The following is a 20,077-nucleotide window of genomic DNA, read 5'->3' on the forward strand; positions in this document are numbered from 1 at the left end:
TCCATCTTGTTGGGGGTCTTCCTCTTTTTCTCTGACCCTCCACCTTACCAAACATGATATCCTTCTTCAGCGACTGGTCCCTCCTGACAATATGTCCGGAGTATGAGAGACCAAGTTTCGCCATCTTTGCCTCTAAGGAGCACTCTGGCTGCACTTCTTCCAACACGGATCTATTGGTTCTTTAGGCATCCCTTGGCACTTTCAATATTCTCCTCCAGCACCATAATCAAAGGCATCAATTCTTCTACAGTCATAGTTGTTATTGTTAGGTATTGCCAAATTGGTTCCGACTCATAGTGACCCTGTACACAGCAGAATGAAACACTGCCCAGTCCTGCGTCATCCTCATAGTTGTAGTTACACTCAAGCCCATTGCTGCTGCTATACTAATCCATCTCATTGGGATCTTCCTCTTTTTCTCTGACCCTCCACTTTACCAAGAATGATGGCCTTTTCCAGGGACTGGTCCCTCCTGATAACATGTCTGAAATATGAGATCCAGAAGATTAGCACATTGAATCTTATTTTCAATTGTAAATACCCTGACAAGAGATGATCAAATTAGGTTCCTGTACTAAAGCCCTGAATGAAACAGGAACAGTTTTATTTCAGCTTTTGGGAGTCTAGGGGAAACAGAAAGCTGTATTTGGTGTTTGGATAGACCAGAAAGAAAAGAAAACGAGGTTTACAGCTTTAAACAGTTCTTCAGCAGAAAAAGACAGTATAAGAATCCTAGAGACTGCAAGAGATGTATCAAGAACAGAAAAAGAGGTAGACAGTTGGCAGGTAGTTCTATAAGAAAACTTCTCCTATTCTTATTTTTCTGAGATCCTTATAATAGATAGAAAAAATTTTTTAAAAATTAATACATGTCTTTGTCTTTTATCTCCTAGCCCAGTTGTAGAGACTAATGTTGCCTCGGTGAAATGACCTAAGAAAAACATAAACCAATGTATCTGCAATTACAAAATAAGTCATAAAAATTGGCTTGTAAATAATTAAATATTAAATAGCAGTTGTGTGTCATCAAGTCATTTCCTACTGGTAGCAACCCTCTATAGGAGTTCTGAGGAGCAGCGGGTGGGTTTGAACTGTCGACCTTGCAGTTAACAGTCCAGGACTTACCCTACAACACCATAACAGGACTCCATAGTAACAATTAGTATTTTGAATATAGGTAGTCCCTGAATTAGCAGCTGGGTTTTGTTCTGACTACTCTCGTAAGTCAATTCTGATGTAAGTCGAATGCCTCTTTGTTGTTGTTGTTGTTGTTACTTTTTATTATTATTGCCTTTTATTATTATCTTCATAAATCCAATCTTTGAGACTTGGCATGAGAATGATTAAATAGCAAATTACACACTGTAACATTGTATGTAGTTGTTGTTGTTGTAATGATAATGTACCCCCCCCAAAAAAAAAAAAAAACACGTGACTGTCCTAGGAATATGTAACTCGAATATGTCATAAGTCGGGGACTGTCTGTATTTACTCTTTGCCAATCAATATTCTAAGTCTCTTAAGGAGCCCTGGTTTTGTTGTTGTTATGTGCCGTGGACTCGGTTCCGACTCATAGCAACCCTGCACAGGGTTTCCGAGGCTGTAAATCTTTATGGGAGCAGAAAGCCTCATCTTTCTCCCACAGAACAGCTGGTAGTTTCGAACTGCTGACCCTGAGGTTAGTAGCCCAATTTGTAACCATTACGCTACCAGAGCTCCTTAGAAGCTCCTTAAAGGAGCCCTGGTAGCATAGTGAAATCTACCGGTTGCTCCGTGGGAGAAAGATGAGGAGCAGTGACATTACTGCACTTTTCCAAGTCACATAGCTAGTAAGTAGTGAACCAAACTGCCAACATTGTTTTCTACATGGTTGTTGTTGTCGTTAAGTGCCATCAAGTTGGTTTGGATGGCAACTGTCTAGGGTTTCCGAGGAGCAGCTGTTGAGTTAAGCCAACCTTGCAGTTCAAACCACCTTTGCAGTTAACCCACATTAATAGCGCATTAACCCACAGCACCACACCAGGACTCCTAAATGGTTGTTGTTGTTAAGTGCCGTCAAGGCTGTTTTGACCCACTATGACCCTGTATAGGGTTTCCAAGAGCAACTGGTGAGCTTGGACTGCCGACCTTGTAGTTCAAACCGACTTAGCAGTCCAGAGTGCTAACCCACAGCACCACACCAGGATCACATTATTGTCTTCTCAAAAAATTTCAGGCTTCTCTGATCCCAATTCTAATCCCCCACACCCACTCCACTGCCTCCATTACTAATAGATCTAAGTTCAAATTTCCTAGGCTAGAATTGGGGAATTTCTAGTTTGGTCACAGACAACCTTTCTTGCCTGTGTTAATGTCTTCCATTTGTTCCTCAAGGTCCAGCACCCTTCTCTACTCTTCCCCCTTGTCCTGGGAAAATGACTTGCATAGATTACATTTAAGGCCTCCTGTGCCTTTCTGCTTCCTGTTGGGAAAGACATGGCAGAAGATCAAAGTTGACAAGAGAGTGAGATCAGGTTATTTCTTTCTCTTCTTCTTTCCAGAGAGAAGCTAACCATGGTCAATTCTGTAGGAATCTTATTCCTTCCATATTTCAATAATTACTTGCTCCCCTTATCATCCTAGTCCTGGGTATGTGTCACATCTGCTGCATGGACACTTCTTGTTCCCAACACCTTACCCGTCCGTACCTTTGGAATGAGTCCTAATTTGAGTATGTCGTATCTCTTTTCTCTTGAACCCTGGCTGGTAGATGCAATGCCCAGTTTCTGTGATTTTATGTGAATTTTATTTTATCCTTTAGCTTTGTTTGCTAAGCTACTTATTATTCTTCAAATGTATCCTGTGATTTTCCAGTCTTCCTTGAGAAATGCCTTTATTTTTGAAACCTCCTTGTCACTTTAGTATTGATGCTTACCCAGTTTCACAATCTGGGGCATTTTGAGGGATTTGGGTAAGGCAAGCACATTGACTTAGTAGGATAAGCACTGGACCGCAAACCTCAAGGTCAGTGGTTTGAGCCCAGCAGTCACTCAGAGAGAGAAAGATAAGACTTTCTGTTCCCAAAGATTTACAGCCTTAGAAACCCTATACAGGGTCACTATGAGTTGAAAATTAATCTTTAACAACAACAAGGGTTAATTTTTAATGAGGAGAGCATGTGACCTGGCTATAAGTAATCATATAATAATTATTGGAGAAATGTGTGTTAAATAAAATTAAGCAAGTTTATTATTTCATCATATCAAAGTTTTTTGTTGTATTTATTTTTTTGAGCATTTTATTGTGGTTTGGGACAAGCTTTTCATATGCTTTGTATTGTATTTTGCTTGTGTTGTAAATCTCTAAAACAGATGATTTACCGTGCTCAGATTTATATGGCTTATTTGTTACCCCCTGGAATATCTATAGAGACTAGTGTTCCACACGATACTCTTTGAGAAGTGAAGTTTACCTAACTATTTTATATTTTAATGTAAGAACACAGAATATTAGCTCACCATCAGTTTTATGCTATGAATGAAAAGCACAAAGCCATAAACAGACTTCAGCCTGGCCATAAATTTATATGAGCCAAAAAGAAAAGTTTTCCTACAGCAAAATGGAGTATCTCCATATATGACTCACTGAAGTGGAAACTGTTAAGAGAGCCCTCCCATGGCAGAAATAAGTGTGTATGTGAGTTCTTTGATAAGTGACTTAAAAGAAAAGTTTTGTCAGTATACTATCTCATGTGCCTCCTCAGCTGTACACAGATGACCTCGAAACCACAGCAGCAGATTCTGAGACTAAAGATCAGCGCGTGATGTTCACTTTGGTTAGTTTGAGCAGTGAATACTATTATACTTTTGGTAACTTTCAGATTTTGTTTCTCTTGAGATTATGAATCACATCTAGACCACATTTATATACATATCATAATAAGTACTTAAAATTAATAAATTATGAAAAATCTCTAGGTGTTACGATGGATACAGGTTATATCCAATCTTTATTCACTTCTTAGTATATGGCAAAAATCAGGTTCACTGAAGCTAACCTGTTAATTAGTTTCTGTGTTTTGTTTTAGGGAGACTTCTGGTAACAAATTTAAGAATTATCTGGCACTCTTTGGCATTACCCAGAGTCAATCTTTGTAAGTATCTTTGTTAGATAACTATAAAGAAAAAGAAAAATCCTTTGTCAAGTGAACCATTATACTTGTACAGATACTGAAAAAAATATACCGTAATTCTTAAGCTGATAAAAACTTCAAAATTCTTAAAGTGACTAAAGTCTTATTTATAATATAAATACAGTATATTGCTTTTCAGTCATTCATTTTCTCTCTGCATAACATTAGGGCTTTTATGTTAAATAAGTTTTGTGTGTTTTTTTCTTGTGATTTTTCTTCTGTTCTATTTTGGTTCTCTGTTTATTTTTGACAATTTGCTGTGACCTGTTTCTAGTGCAGGCAGCCCTCGCCTTAAACAGGTTTCTGTTCTAGCGCCTCTGTCTTAAGTTGGTTCTGATGTAAGTTGAATACCTCATTTCAGATTAACAACTGATGCTTTTTACAGCATGAAACACTGAATTAAGATCGCACTAATAGGACTGATCTACAGTGAATTCAGTGTCCATGATGAAATCAGTGTCTAACAATGAAGTCAGAAGTCATATTGACTGTCAGGCTCATGTGTAGTTCAATTGTAATATGTTGTTATAATTGAACTTTATCCAGTTTTCTGTGCGTTACAACTCTCAACACTGGTTTCATTGTAGACCAGGCTTTAGCCTGATGTACTGCAGCTAAATCATAAAACTGAACATCTGTGAACGAACATCTGAAAATAATAACATAAGCAAATTACGCATTTCAGCATTGTATGTAGTAGTGTACTACATCATATACTACCAATATGAGTATAGTAATACATTGTATGTACTATCAGTAGTGGTCATAAGTGTGGTTCATCATTCTCCAGGTATATGGTAAGCCGGGAATTACCTGTCATCCCAAAGAAGGAGATCTAAATCTGATCAAATTAATTTTATTAAATGAAGTTTCACTGATTTTTTTTTTTTTTTTTTTGTATTTTAGATTACTCAGACTCTTTCTTTGGACCCAGTGGTGCTTAGATTTCAGTCGGCGCTGTATGGGTCTTACAGGAACAAACTTATTACCCATATTATAAATGTTTTTGTTTGTTCAAGGAGGCAGATTTGACTCGATAGTGCTTTTAATTATTTAACAAATTTGAAATTCTTTCATAAACTTTTTTTTAAGTTCTTATATATATTTAGTCTTTAAAAATTAAAAAATTCTATACATATGAGTTTTATAAAACAAATTTTATCAATTTACTCTATCGTGTTCTTTAAATTCTTTGCTTTTGAATTTTAGCTGTTGGTTACAACTGCATATTGAATATTACAACAAGGACTGCTAACTCTGTAAGTCTGAAAAATCATATTAAAACATATATGAATAGATGTTTTGAGGTTAACATTCATGTTTTCACTGTAAGTGAGAAGTGCATCTAAAAATCTTGTAAATAAATTTGTCCTTACAGAAATTACGAGGTCAAACTGAAGCTCTTTATATACTAACAAAATGTAACAATACTCGTTTTGAATTTATATTTACAAATGTGGTTCCTGGAAGTCCTAGACTTTTTACTTCTGTGATTGCAGTGCACAGGTATAGTAATATTTTATGCATTATTGGGTATTTTTAAAGCAATTATATGATTCCATGTGGTGCTATAAGATAAGTACTGGACTGCTAGCCACAAGGTTGGTAGTTCAAACCCACCCGTCACTCCTTGGAAACCCCCTACAGGGTCGCTGTAAGTTGGAACCGATTTGAAGACACTTACCAACAACAGTGATTAAAAGGTTTAGAAGTGTGATGCTGTCATTCTCTCAGCTCTGTTCTGAAATATCCTGAAGGCTGCTTTAGAAGGAATGCATTTCATTATCATTTGATAAAACACTTTGAGACACCTGAAAATTTATAAAAATTTCTAATGAAGATCCTATTAAATTAGCTATCAGAGTAGGTAGAGTGAAATGGAGAATTTATTCAAGGTAGATAAACAAGTTGGATAATTCATTCATTTAAAAGGTTATTTATTTAAAAAAGAAAAGGTTATTTATTTAGCAGTATGGCACTGTAGGAGTCCTGGTGTGGCTCTATGGGTTAATGCGCCAGACTGCAAAACTGTATGAACTGCCAAGATTGGTGGTTCAAGCTCACAAGCTACTCCTCGGAAACCCTATACAGGTCACTGTGGGTTGGAATTGAGTCGATGGCACTTAACAACAACAACAACAACATGGCACTGTAGGATCAGCACTGAACTGCAAACCACGAGGTCAGCAGTTCAAACCCATCAGCTACTTCTTGGAAACGCTGTACAGGGTCACTATAAGTTGGAACTGAGCAACACAGCAGAAATCCTGTATGGGTTTTTTCCTTAAAAAGTTTTCTTTTGGTTTTGTTTGCTACATTCTTTCCCCACCCCCACCCCCGCCCACCCACTAACTTAGTGCTTTCTTTCTCTCTCTCTCTGTCTCTATCTCCTTTTTTAAAATCATCCCCTAAGTATTATGGTTTTTTTAAAGCTTGAGTAAAATTGTACACTTGGCCAAACAAAGTGTACAGTTTGGTGGTTTTTCATTTAATTCCAGAACATCTCCAACACTCTGAAAGAAACCCCATACTGGTTAGCAGTCATTACCTGTTTCCCCTGCCACAGCCATTGGCTACCACTAATTTGCTTTCTGTTGTTATAGATTTGTCTCGTCTGGACAGTTCACATAAGATGAGTCATACTATATGTGACCTTTTGTCTATGGCTCCCCTCAGTTAGCCTAATGTTTTCAGTGCTCATTTATGTTACAACATAATTTATGTATCAATACTTCCTTTCTGTTTATGACTGAGTAATAGTCCATTGTTTGAATATACCAAATATCATTTATGTTTCGGTCAGTTAATGAACATTTGTGGGGGTTTTCCTGCTTTTGGGTTGTTGTGAATAGTGTTGCTTTGAATATACCAGAATATACAGATTTTTATGTGAACGTACGTTTTCAATTTCCTTGAGCATATACCTCAGTCCTTTATTTCATGTTATGTAAAATGAATAATTTTAAAGGGAACATGAAAACGGCTTTAGTTTAGTAATGTGAAAATAGTATAAGTAGTTCACAGTGACATAATTTATAAAAATTAAAATGACTAAAACTAAGAAAACCCTTTTATTAATCTTATTAAATGCTGTTTTCATTGTGGAGTAAAATTGTTGTTGTTAGGTGCTGTTAGTCTATTTTGACTCATAGTGACACTGTGTGACATTGTAGAACTGCCCCATAGGGTTTTCTAGGCTATGATTTTTATGGGAGCAAATCATCTGATCTTTTCCTCACAGTTGCTAGGTGGGTTTGAACGGCCAACCTTGTGCTTAGTAATCATGCACTTAACCGTTCCTTTACCAGGTTCCTTGGAGTAAAATTAGAATTAACTTATCAAAGTGTGTCACTTTGGGGTAAGCACTGGATTGCTAACCAAAAGGTTGTTGGGTCACACCCACCAACTGCTCCTTGGAAACCCTACACAATGTTGCTATGAGTCAGAACCGACTTGACAGCACTTAACAACAACAATATTCAAAAGCTAATCAGATTGTTTTTGCTGTATTTAGTCTTCATTAGAAGAGAAACCGGAAGAAAACAAAGTCAGGGAGATTTCCCACACACACATACATCCACACACTAATGGGTTGCTTTTTGGAGTTGGTAGAGATTTGTTGTAATTTTCTCTGTAGAGAAAGAAGTGAGTCTAGTATATTCAAGCTGCAGTGAGAAAAGTAATTGTACTGTTTACTGTCAAAAGAATCATGGTACCATTACTTAAAACAGGTTGAAAAAAAAAAAAAAGTACAGCATTTTAATGGGGGGGAACAACTTCCAGGTAGGTCTATTATGTGCAATCATTGTTTTGTTTAGAGAAGTCTGTTTGTTTCCTATCACTTCTGCTGTGTGATGCATATTGCCTTAGAAGTTAGCCATCTAAAAAAATGGATTATGGAATCAAATCTAAAAAAATGGATTATGGAGATGTAACAAACAAATAATGAAATACAAAAAACTCTAATCACCAGACTCCGCTGAAAAGAAAATTTTAAAAAATTTACCAGAGTAATTATTTATGTGATGTACATAGTACATAGATACTTGAGTCCTGGTGTGGAGCTGTGGGTTAATGCACCAGACTGCAAAGCCGTTTGAACTGCAAGGTCGGCAGTTCAAGCTCACCAGCTTCTCTTCAGAAACCCTATACAGGGTTGCTGTGGGTCAGAATCGACTTAACAACAACAACAACATAGATACTAACAACTTTATTTTAATAGTTAAGTAAACATAATCCAAGGAAAAAACCATTTTCAGTTTGGGATGACTTTTTGCTCATTCTTTTTTATAGAGCATATGAAACATCTAAAATGTATCGTGATTTTAAGTTGAGAAGTGCACTCATTCACAATAAGCAACTAAGATTATTACCACAAGAACATGTATATGATAAAATCAATGGAGTATGGAATTTATCCAGTGATCAGGTATTGTGCAAAAATACTAATAAATCTTTTGGTTTTTATATTCATTCAAGTCTAATTATTAAATTAACATTATAGCTTTTGACATGAAATGTTATTCTGACTTTCCTGTTTTTATGGCACTGGTCTCTTTCAAACAACTTGAGGTCTGCATGGAATTTGGAGCTGAAAAGGGCCTTAGAGCTCATCTAGTTCAGTCTTCCTTCGTTTATAGAGGACAAACTCAGGCCCAAAAGAGTTATGTGACCTCACATATGGAAGTTTGTCCCAGAGTCGTGCTCTTCCACACTTTCCACCACATCTTGATTCCTTATGCCAATAGCGGAGAGCCGTGGTGTGGACAATCTCAGAAACCTTTTAATCTGGTCTTTTTTTTTTTTTTTTTCACAGTATTTTTTATTGTAGGAATATAAGTCAGGTACACAATTTAGTGATATCAATTACATTAGTTATGTTGTGCACCCACCACTCAGAACAGTTGTTAATCTTGTCTTTGGGGAACTAACCATATAATTGATTTGCTGTCACTTAAATTGGAACCTATTCAACGGCACTTAACAACCAAAACAAATCCATTATTGTAGCGCCATTTGTGTGTTTGTAAATGTATTATGTTTTTACATATTTATTTGTATGTTGTTACATGTCATTGAGTTGGTTCCGACTCATAGCAACTCTATATGTATGAGTCAGAACCACCTCAATGACACTTAACAGTAACAACATATAAATATGTAATATACACACACAAATGAAGAATTACAATAATGGATTTAAGCAACAACAAATCAATTATATTTTGGTTCTTTAAAGACAAGATTAACAACTATTTTGAATGGTGGTTACACAACATAGCTAATGTAATTGATACCTGGTATGGTGCTGTAGGATAAGCACTTGACCTCAAGGTCAGCGGTTCAAACTCACCAGCTGCTCCTTGTTGCTATAACGGTTGCTGAGTCGGAACCGACTCAGCACTTAACAACAGTATGGTTTCTGAGGCTGTAAATCTTTGCAGTAGCAGAAAGCCTCATCTTTCTCCTGTGGAGCTGCAGATATGCTAGAATCATTAACCTGTGGTTAGCAGTCCAGTGCTTAGCCTAAAAAGCCACCGACTCCCATTTATTTACTTAAGCAACTAATATTTGAAATAAGTAACATCATTTTCTAGAGAAAGGTGTATTTTACTAATAATGTTCGGCTTTCTTGTGTATTACAACTTAGATTAATAACCTCTATGTTTAATCTTTAACATTTGATTGAAGAGTTTATTGCTAGTTAAATTTCATAAACATAATGATTCGATTCTAAAGATTTGTTAGCCTTTGCTCATTTGAGACTTCTTTTTTTTTTTAAGTGTTTATTTTTGAGTTGAGTGAAAGTTTTATATTCAACAAATCATACACCTTGTTTCATTACAATGATTATAATCCCCTCCATGTACCATGAGTTAACAGTATTTCTCTCTATTCACATGAGGGTTTTTTTCAAAACATTATATATTCAAAATATATAATAATTTACACCACCAAAGGGCATATTCTGCAAGTCTGCCTTCTGGGTGCCAGCTCTCAGTCCCTCTCTTCCCATGAATCTCGAGCCCTCGGCTACTCCCTATCTCCGTGTCCCCATCTCTGCCTCCATCTCTGGTATCACTGTTTCTCTAGATAAGGTTTCACATTCCACTTGTGCTCTTCTCCCTTGATAGTCCTAGGGTCCTTTGTTGACTGTAAGATTAACCACTCCCCCATTTTTTATGCAAAGCTTCTACCTTTACAATTGTGACAGTCACAATTAGTCATGATAACAATTACTCACTGTTGAATCATAAGAATCTTATCCCCATCTCTTTTTACCAGACCCATCTAGACAAGATGAAAACTGTTTAGTGGGCACACTATCTTCCCCCATTGAGAAGTTCTTTTAAATTGATTAGAGTTCTATACAATAAAGAACCCTCCCCATTTGAATAATGGCTTCTCAACCTTTAGGTCAGGGATTAGAAAACTGTTTCTGTAAAGGGCCAGATCCAGCCATACACAATATTAAAAGACTAAGCATGACTGTGTTCCAATTAAAACTTTATTTGTGGACACTGAAATTTGAATGTCATATAATCTTTACTCTGCCACTATATATAGATGTTGGTTGGTTTTTTTTCTTAAACTCTTTCAACTATTTAAAAATGTAAAAATCATTCTTTGCTTTCTGGCCATACCAAAAACAGACTTCAGAACCAATTTGGCCCATAACCCATAGTTTGCTAACCTGTTTTGGGTCATAGCTTCAATGTCACTTTCTAGAAACTTCTGTCTGTGTGCTGCATATGCAGCCCTCTGATTTACGACTGTTCTAGCACAGAGAACTTATCTGTATACCCACATTCGATTGTAGGCTTTAGAAGAATAGAGGGGACTTACTCTGCTCACTGCCATTTTAAAATTAATTCATTAATTAGATGTCTGGGATTACTAGCTATATCATTTTTTTGAATATTGGGAATATTATTGTCAATGTAATTTGTGTTTAATGAAAAATAATAAAGCTAATTAAATGTGCTCACCTACCATTTTAATTTAGGAGTTTTGTAAATTCTTTTTCTCCTAAATAAGAGGAAATAATAACATGAATTATTCCTTACTAAGTTTTTCTTAAGGAGTCATGGTGGTGCTGTGGATTAGGCATTGGCCTACTAACCACAAGATCAACAGTTCAAACCCAACAGCTACTCCATCAGAGAAACAGGAGGCTGTCTGCCCCCAGAGAGATTTAGATTCTCGGAAACCCTTACTAAACTATTAATGAGACTTGAGACGGGAAAAACGGGGGACTACTTTTTTTTTTTTTTTTCATAATTCTTTGCAAGTAGAGAGTGGAGGGAGAAAATATGTATGTGTGTCCAAAGGGTTTATAAAAAGTTTATGGGAAAATTCCATTATCTTTTGATTCCGTTTTTCCATAGACCGTTTGAAGCCCTCTCATATGTTGAGTGTGTTTGTATGCCTAAATGTGTGATATGTGTGTGTGTGTGTGTGTGTGTGTGTAATTGGTTGGCAAATGGACTTTTCTGATGTTTCAAATATGATCATCCCAAAAAAGGACTCTTTAGGTTCTGGGTAAAATTGTGAGTTAATGGCTTAAATCTCAAAGTATAAAAAAGAAAATAACTATGTATGAATACTAATGTGGCACTGTGTGTTAATGCGCTGGATTGCAAAATTGGCTTGAACCACAGGTTAGTAGTGCAAACTCACCAGCAGCTACTCGGAAACCATGTACAGGATTGCTAAATCAGAACTGACTTGACAGCATATAACAACAACAATAATGTGTAAGGAGTGGTTTGAGAATGGAAGTTTAAATGGTAGAGGCAGGTAATTTTGGTACCATAGAATTAGACCTCAGACCCTTAGCTATCATACTGGGATGCTTTTGACTAGATATTGAAGGGTTATGTATAACTGAAGACAGTTTTGATCTAGAATATTGATGAAGAGCCATTAGATACCTCTTGTCGACTGCTGGGGTATCACATGTGTTTTATCTCTCTTTAACTTCAATTTCTTTGCCTTGAATTATCCCAAATTTTGAATCATAATCATGATAAGCTCTAACTAGTAATGCTTATTATGTGCCAGGCATTGTACTAAGGGCTTTAGTCACATAAGTTATTTGTTTAAATCTCCAGCTTATATTTGCAGAATGACCAAGAAGAAATTTGCCCCGGGTCAGAGAACTACTCATGTACTGATGGTGTGATGATTAGGAGTCTGACTCTAGAATTTATGTTCTCAGTCATCTAACTTAGTTCCAGCCAGTGAATGATTAAGTCACTGATATTCTATGATGCACAATTCTGGTAGTATCTCCTACTGTGATAATCAGAATAAACAAGTGTATAGAAAATAAAGAATAAATATCCAAACAAATGATCATTGATGTATTTCTCATTATTCTTTTTAACAGGGAAATTTGGGGACCTTTTTTATTACCAATGTAAGAATTGTGTGGCATGCAAATATGAATGACAGTTTTAATGTCAGCATACCGTATTTGCAAATTGTAAGTACATGCAGTTTGGTGACCTTATTTTAACAGAATAAATCATTTATTTGTGTTCAGCAATTAACAAGACTTGAGATTCAGTAAGTTCACTCTTTCTCTTTTGAAATGGCAGCTGTTATAGCTGAGAGCATTCTTTGCTATGTCAACAAAGACAAGACCCAAATGCATTGATATTCAAGGGAAATAACACCATTATCATTTTGAGATTAATATAAAATATGTTGGATTCTTAAAGTTAAAATAGTTGGAGTCCATTCAAAGGACTTTAATTAGGCAAGTAAACAATATTAATAACCTGGGCATGGTTTTAACACACTTCCACAAAATTTGTCTTGGCTCTCTTGCCACTTTCTGCTCTAAAACCTTTTAAAGTCAGAATTTATTAATTTTGTAAATGAGTTAATTCCATTGTATTTAAATATAGCTTGTAATACACGCTGAATACATACTACAAGCTCACTGAAAAGGAATCAAGATGTTTTTAAGCGATAATATTATTATCATAAATTTAATTAAAGCTAATAAAATCCTGAATAAGAACCAAAACCAATTTGTTTTGGGAATAGGAAAGATTGATCTTTTTACTCTGTTACTACTATGAGTTGTGAGTCAGTGAAATAGAAAACCCCAGTAAACTGAACAATTTCATTTTACGTAAAGCTATTTATAGGACTACTCAGCAGCTGCTTCTTGGAAACCCTATAAAGGGTCACTATGAGTTGGAACAGACTCAACAGCACTTACCAACAACAAACAAGTTCAAATTAGATGGAACATAAAAGCGATTAATGAAAATACTATGAGATTATCCTATGATAATTACCATTTTTGTAGGAAATAAGTAAGTTTAAGACTAAGCAGTCTTATCAATAAATAATTATTAAGTAGATTTAGTGTATACATTATCTAGAAAATGCCTTTTTTTTCTTTAAGAAAATTCTTGAGGATTATTCATGAACTAGAGCATACACACATGTTGACATGGGTGACAGGGCAGGTAATATACAAGAAGGAGGTTAGCAGAAGAAAGATGAAGGTAGCAGGAAACACAGGGAGGAATGCATTAGTTAAAGTGAACAGAGGTATATGCTGTTAACTGTTGGTAAATGGAGGAAACTGCAGCCAAGTAATGAAGCAAAGTATATGATTTGTTGAATAAAAACTGATGATCTGCTCTATAAACCTTCACTCAATTCATACACACACAAAAAATATTGTAAAGGAAAATTCTTGATCTTTGAAAAGGATAATTTTTGCACAATATTCTCAAGTCTGTCTTATGCTAAATTGTTTGATTTCTGAGTAACTTTTAAAAATATCATTTGTTCATGAATTTGCCAAATATTGAACAATTCCCAAAACTGTTCAAGGTGCTAGAGATACATTCATAAAAATCATCAACCAGTACACAGTATCTACCATCAGAGAGTTTTCTGGTCTGGTGGGGAAAAGTAACACATTAAGTAGAAAATTATTGACTTTGACAGGAAGAAAATTATTTCTGCATCTAAAAAATGTCCAAAATATATAAGAACTTATAATCAGGACTGAAAAAGTGTAACAAGCAGAGTTTGCATTGATTGATAAAATTGGTCCATGTATTTTTCATTACATTTATCTATATTTTAACTTGCCTAACCTAACTTTTATAATGAATAATTACTGAGTAGTAACAACAACAAACAACCCTGTGCTTTCTGTTCTTTAAATAGGTTTTCTTTTGTTATTTAAGAATTATTTTTGTTAGGTGCCATCAAGTCACTTCTGACTCATAGATAACCTATATGCAACTGAACAAAAACACCGCCCGGTCCTACCCCATCACCACAACCACTGCTGTGTTTGAACCCATTGTCACTGCTACTATGTCAGTCCATCGCGTGAGAGTCTTCTTTTTCACTGACCCCTCTACTTTACGTAGCATGATTTCACCAGAGACTAGTCCCACCTGATAACATGTCCAAAGTTCGTGAGACGAAATCTCGCCCTCCTTGCTTCTAAGGAGCATTCTGGCTAAATATGGCCTCTGGAATGAATTCAACGAAGCCCAAACAACTTGCAATCTGATACCATCACAGTCTGTCACTGCTGTAGTCATGGTCTAACTTCAGCTTCGAGTCTCAGACATTGCTCTGGCCCCGCCCACATAGATATATACCAGCTTCTTCTGTTTTCTGTCTCTGTCACCCATAATCACCTGGGTAGATTACCTTTTGACAGCCCGGCTGCCAGTGTTATGTGATTCTTAACTGGCTGTGTGTGTACTAGTCAGGTGTGAAGAAATCTAGATGGAAAGCCAGTTACCAGTAAAGCCTTGGTCTCTCTTTTTTCTCTCTCTCACTCTGTCAATTTCTGACGTCCATGTCTCGAAGTGTAATTTGCCATCACCTGTCACAGATTACTCTTTTCTGAGCTTTTCCCATAATTGTAGACCACCCCTTAAACTACCATCAATTACATTTTTGTCACTTAGTATAGTGCTGATGTGGTGCTGCAGGATAATGCACTCGACAGCACTCAACAGCAACAGCACTAACTGTAGTTCTGCCTGCCTTCCTCCTCTCTGGCCCCTGGTGTCACTGTCCAAGCTAAGCCTTCATGTCACACAGACCTTTTGATGTTAATTACATGTGATCTATCCCAGCCTTACCTGATATCCTATGTAAATTTGAGAAGTCAGAAAGCATTTGTGCATATTACCTTATGTTATATCATTATTGTAGCAGAAAAATGAAATACATTGCTTGCTTACAGTTTTTAACAATGAATAAAATGGGTATTTTTGTTTTGTGTTTTAGGAATATTGCTATAAATTTTATCTTTAAAATTAGCCAAAAATGATTAATAACTGAATGCTCATAAACTTAAAAAAAAAGACTGTAAATTGCTTAAGAATTTAGCCACCTATGATGTGAGGCATGAAAGATGTGACTCTTCAGTTAGCCCAGCCTTGAGAGCCACAGACATTGACTAAGTAAAAGATTCTGGCCTTCTATTTAAAAAAAAGATTCAAGTTAAGTTGTTGACTCTCTAGAAGGGGGAGAGATATTTGAATCAGAGGAATTTGTGCATATTTCAGAGATGTCTTTTTATTGCTTTACAATGTACCACCTAGTTTCAGTATAAGTCTGTGTTCAGTTGTTTCTCTGGTAGAGGAAAGAAGGGAGAAGGAAGAAATCTGTCCTTTTAAATGTACTTTCAAATAGTTACTGTGTGAAAGTGTACACACTTGTAGTAAAAGCGTTACGATTACCTGATCATAAAAGCATGCCTTTTTTTTTCTCTTTCATTTTGCATCTAGCGTTCAATAAAGATTAGAGATTCAAAATTTGGTTTAGCTCTTGTCATAGAAAGCTCCCAGCAGGTAAGATATTCTACATTTTTATTTGTCTGTGACATTTAAAACTGTGTGGCAGTCTAGATTTTTAGTTTTATTTACATAATAACCAGGCTAAAACCAAGAATAATATTAGTTATAATATGAAATTCTGTGGAGGGTTTGAAGTCTTGTAGTAATTGTCCACATATGAAGAATTTATTTTTTGTTGGACAGATGCTGTCATTATGATCAAAATTTTTATTATTAACGGCAGTATTAAATCACTAAGTAGCCCTAGTGCTGCAGTATTTAAAGTGCTCAACTGGTAACCAAAAGGTCCCTGGTTTGAACCTGCTAGCTGCCCTGTGGGAGAAAGATGTAGCGGTTTGCTTCCTGAAAGATTTACAGCCTGGGAAACACAATGGGGCAGTTCTAGTTTGTCTTCTAGGGTCACTACAACTTGATGGCACTGGATTTGGGTATTAATTCACTGTGCTAAGTAATGGTATGCATTGTCTTAATCTGTATCTAACTCTGTGATACATTTACTGTTTTCCCTATTTTACACTGAGGCTAGGAACCTTGCCTGTGATCTCACAGCTAGAAAGTGGTAGGGCTACGTGCTGGTCCCAGGGCTGAGTCATTCCCAAGACTGCTTGAGAAACACAGACAGATACAGACATAAACACATACCCTTGATTGAGATTTTATCCTCCTACACATAGATAATTATCTTTTCTTTTTTGTAAAAATACATTTAAATACAACATTCATTTTATTAAATACTTTTCATCTACATTTAAACATGAATAGCTGTTTCTTTTCTGACCTGTAGATTTGTAGCTGCCATTTATTTAGTATTTCCTATGTTCCAGAAAATAAATCAAGTATCCTACATATGCTATTTAATTCAACTTAATGACCATTTTATGATTAGAAATTTGAGGCTTTAAAACATTAAGGAAAGTACATTTTCCAGCATCACAGTAAATTGTAGAGCCAGATTTTGAACTCAAAAACATCTGCTCTTAACCCAAAGCATATGCTCTTCCAGTATGTTCCTTCAATTTTTTTCTACCTATAGCTGAAGATGGAGCCCTTAATGTGGCAGTGGTGGTAAAAACACTGGACTGCTAACCACAAGGTCGGTGGTTAAAACCCATCAGCTGCTCTTAGAAACCCTGTACAGCGTCTCTATGAGTCGGCATCGACTTGAGAGCACTTAATAACAGCAGCTTATGTAGAGAGAAAATATTCTTGTCTTCTCCAGCAGTGAATTATAGTTAAGTTCTTTCTAATTCTCCAAGGAGATAGTCTAAGGCTATTGCCTAGCTCCTTATAATGTATGGTAGATTCCTTTTTATCAAACTCTATCTCAAAAAAAATTTTAGCTCACTTGGTCTTCACAACATATAGTGGTGTTTTTTTTAATCTTAAAAGATCAGCTTTGATATGTACACATGATATGATCTGATATCTGGATATGTTTCAAAATAATGTGTGTTTGGGGTAGGGGTAGATTACAGGTGAAATAGAGTTGGCCAAGTGTCCTTACTTGTCGAGGCTGGATGATGGCTTATGGAGGTTAATTATATTCTTCTGTTTTTGTCTATGTTTGCCATTTTTCATAATAAAAAGTTTTTAAAAACCAACTTTAAATATTGTTCTAAATAAGGAAAATTAGAGCTATAGTTTATTATATACCAAATAATACCATTATTTAGGCTTGTTTGTTGTTTTTTCATTATTTTTTTCATGCAGAGTGGAGGATATGTTCTTGGCTTTAAAATAGATCCTGTTGAAAAGCTACAAGAATCAGTTAAGGAAATCAATTCACTTCACAAAGTCTATTCCGCCAGTCCTATATTTGGGGTGGATTATGAGATGGAAGAAAAGGTAGTTTGTTCAGTATGTGACATACATAGAGTTTGCTGAATTGCTTTTACACAGATGTTTCAAATTCTGATTTAAATACATTATGTACAATTTAATTGTAAACTGTTTTCATTAAAATGAATTCAGGCTCTACTCAGTAAGTCTGGCCGCCACACCATCACTGATTTGTATCTGCCACTTGTCTCCTAACTAGTTGCTTCATCATTCATTCCCTGCTCTCTCTACCTATCCATCTAGATTAGCAGCCTATCCATATACGATTCCTAATTTTATTACTAAAGTGTGTTATGATGTAAGAATATAAACTGTGCAATGATTTTTATAAGACTTGAGTTATTGTAGGGAAATAAAATTGTCAAAGTATATTTGACTAATGTGGTTTCATTAATATTGTATCTTTGATGCATTTTTTTCATGTACTAATCTTCAGCCACAGCCCCTTGAAGCTCTGACAGTCGAACAAATCCAAGATGATGTGGAAATAGATTCCGATGACCATACGGATGCTTTTGTGGTGCGTATTACAAGGGAGGGCTGTTGACTTTTCCCAATGGTTTCCACCTGAGTGGTGTGTCATTGGCTAATAGTCTGCATCTGCAGAACACCGTACAGCTGGAGGCTTTGGAGAATCTCTTACAAAAGAATTCTAGAGCTTTGTTTTGTTTTGTTTTTCCTAAGTGAGGAAATTTTTTTTGTAAGATTGCTTTTAATTTACCAATCTCAGAAGTCGTTTAAGAACAGTGACTCAGGATTTCAAGTACATATGAAAAGTGTTTTCAAACGTTAGAATAATCAAGTGTTAAGAATTATATTTAAAATCTACACTTTCCAGAGTAAATCTTCAATTTATAGGTCATTTTTAAAGAAGGACATGCCTTTGAGAGTATACTTTTCTTTTTCCAAATTGGTGTTATTTAATTAATAGCCAAAATAATAATAATAGTAAATGTTTTCTCCATATTGTGGTCATGAATATAACCAGAATACCTCTCTGGGAACAAATCATTTGAAACAAAAGTATGAAATGTTTAATTGTAAACTATTTCTACTTCCGGCTATATGCATTTATTGATCCATCAGAGCACTGACTGATTATTTGGGGGCGTTTTGTTTGTTTTGCCAGAATCTTCTCTAAACCAAAAGTTCGGAAGGCATTTTATAGTTTCTAAGTCATTTCTTTTTTTTTTATCTCCTTTCAAGTTAACAGTGCCAGTTTTACACTGATTACAAAGCACATTGTTAGAACTTTAAACTTACTCTTGTAGACATTATTGATGGTTGCAAGAAGTTATTTCTGCTGCCAGAATTGGAGAGATAGTGACACATTCATTTACAGAATCATTCTGTAAATTAAGTAGTTGCTCCTTAGCCTACTGATTTATTATAATCTCATATGAGTGCAATATTACATGTGAGTTTTTTCCCTCATAGGCTTATTTTGCCGATGGAAACAAGGTAAGGACATTTCAACTACAGTATATGAAAAAAAATTCTATATTTCAGCATATAGTATTCACAAACTTATGTGAAACCTATTTTGTTTTTTCTTCTTCCTTGCCCCTCTTCTCTATTCCCATCTCATCTTCTTATCTCCCAAAAAGCAACAAGACCGTGAACCCGTATTTTCAGAAGAACTGGGGCTTGCAATAGAAAAATTGAAGGATGGATTCACCCTACAGGGACTTTGGGAAGTAATAAGTTGATCTTGAGTTGAACTGAATTTCTATTTAAAGATATCTCAAGATTAAAGATACTAGTTGCCTGGGTTAAGGCAAGGAATAGTTTTTGTATTTACAGAAAAATAATTAAGGGAAAATTCATTTATCTATGACTTTACTACCAATTTTCTAAAACATTATATTTAAAATTGTAATAGAATTGTATTTAGTCTGTATATAGGTTTACTTTGTAATAATACTTGTAACTGTCAGTGTGCAGATACAAATGACTCTCGTGCCTGGTTTAATAAAGAACTTATATGTAGCACCATTTAATGTTTTCAAAGTATTTTTTAAAAGAATAAGACTGTTCCCATGGAATAATAAAAACGCTGGTTTTCTGTTATGAAAATTTGTTTTAAATATATCTAAATGTGATAAGCAGCTAAATAATTCTAATAAAATTTATGACCCTTAAGCCTATCATCTTTAGGGGGACTTTTTTTGTAAAAAGTAAAGATTATAACATCTCTGAAGTATGA

The 20,077-nt window shown here is 35.4% G+C and overlaps 1 protein-coding gene across 2 annotated transcripts in view; it reads left to right on the top strand.

Annotated features, from left to right (window-relative positions):
- The window catches only part of BBS5 (Bardet-Biedl syndrome 5), a 25,629-nt gene extending 5,955 nt beyond the window's left edge, over positions 1-19,674 (top strand). The window contains exons 3-12 of one of the 2 annotated variants that reach the window (XM_006867019.1): positions 4,067-4,132; positions 5,381-5,430; positions 5,550-5,677; positions 8,465-8,600; positions 12,564-12,659; positions 15,964-16,026; positions 17,743-17,877; positions 18,308-18,391; positions 19,309-19,332; positions 19,479-19,626. In XM_006867019.1, coding sequence (XP_006867081.1) covers positions 4,067-4,132; positions 5,381-5,430; positions 5,550-5,677; positions 8,465-8,600; positions 12,564-12,659; positions 15,964-16,026; positions 17,743-17,877; positions 18,308-18,391; positions 19,309-19,332; positions 19,479-19,580 — 884 coding nt within the window. In that variant the 3' untranslated portion in view covers positions 19,581-19,626. Of the gene's footprint in view, positions 1-4,066; positions 4,133-5,380; positions 5,431-5,549; positions 5,678-8,464; positions 8,601-12,563; positions 12,660-15,963; positions 16,027-17,742; positions 17,878-18,307; positions 18,392-19,308; positions 19,333-19,478 lie in introns of both variants that reach the window. The other variant, XM_006867020.1, reaches the window with a different exon arrangement.
- Positions 19,675-20,077: the final 403 nt, after the last annotated feature.

This window comes from Chrysochloris asiatica, unplaced genomic scaffold (assembly GCF_000296735.1).
Source record: "Chrysochloris asiatica unplaced genomic scaffold, ChrAsi1.0 scaffold00099, whole genome shotgun sequence".
NCBI lineage: Eukaryota > Metazoa > Chordata > Mammalia > Afrosoricida > Chrysochloridae > Chrysochloris > Chrysochloris asiatica.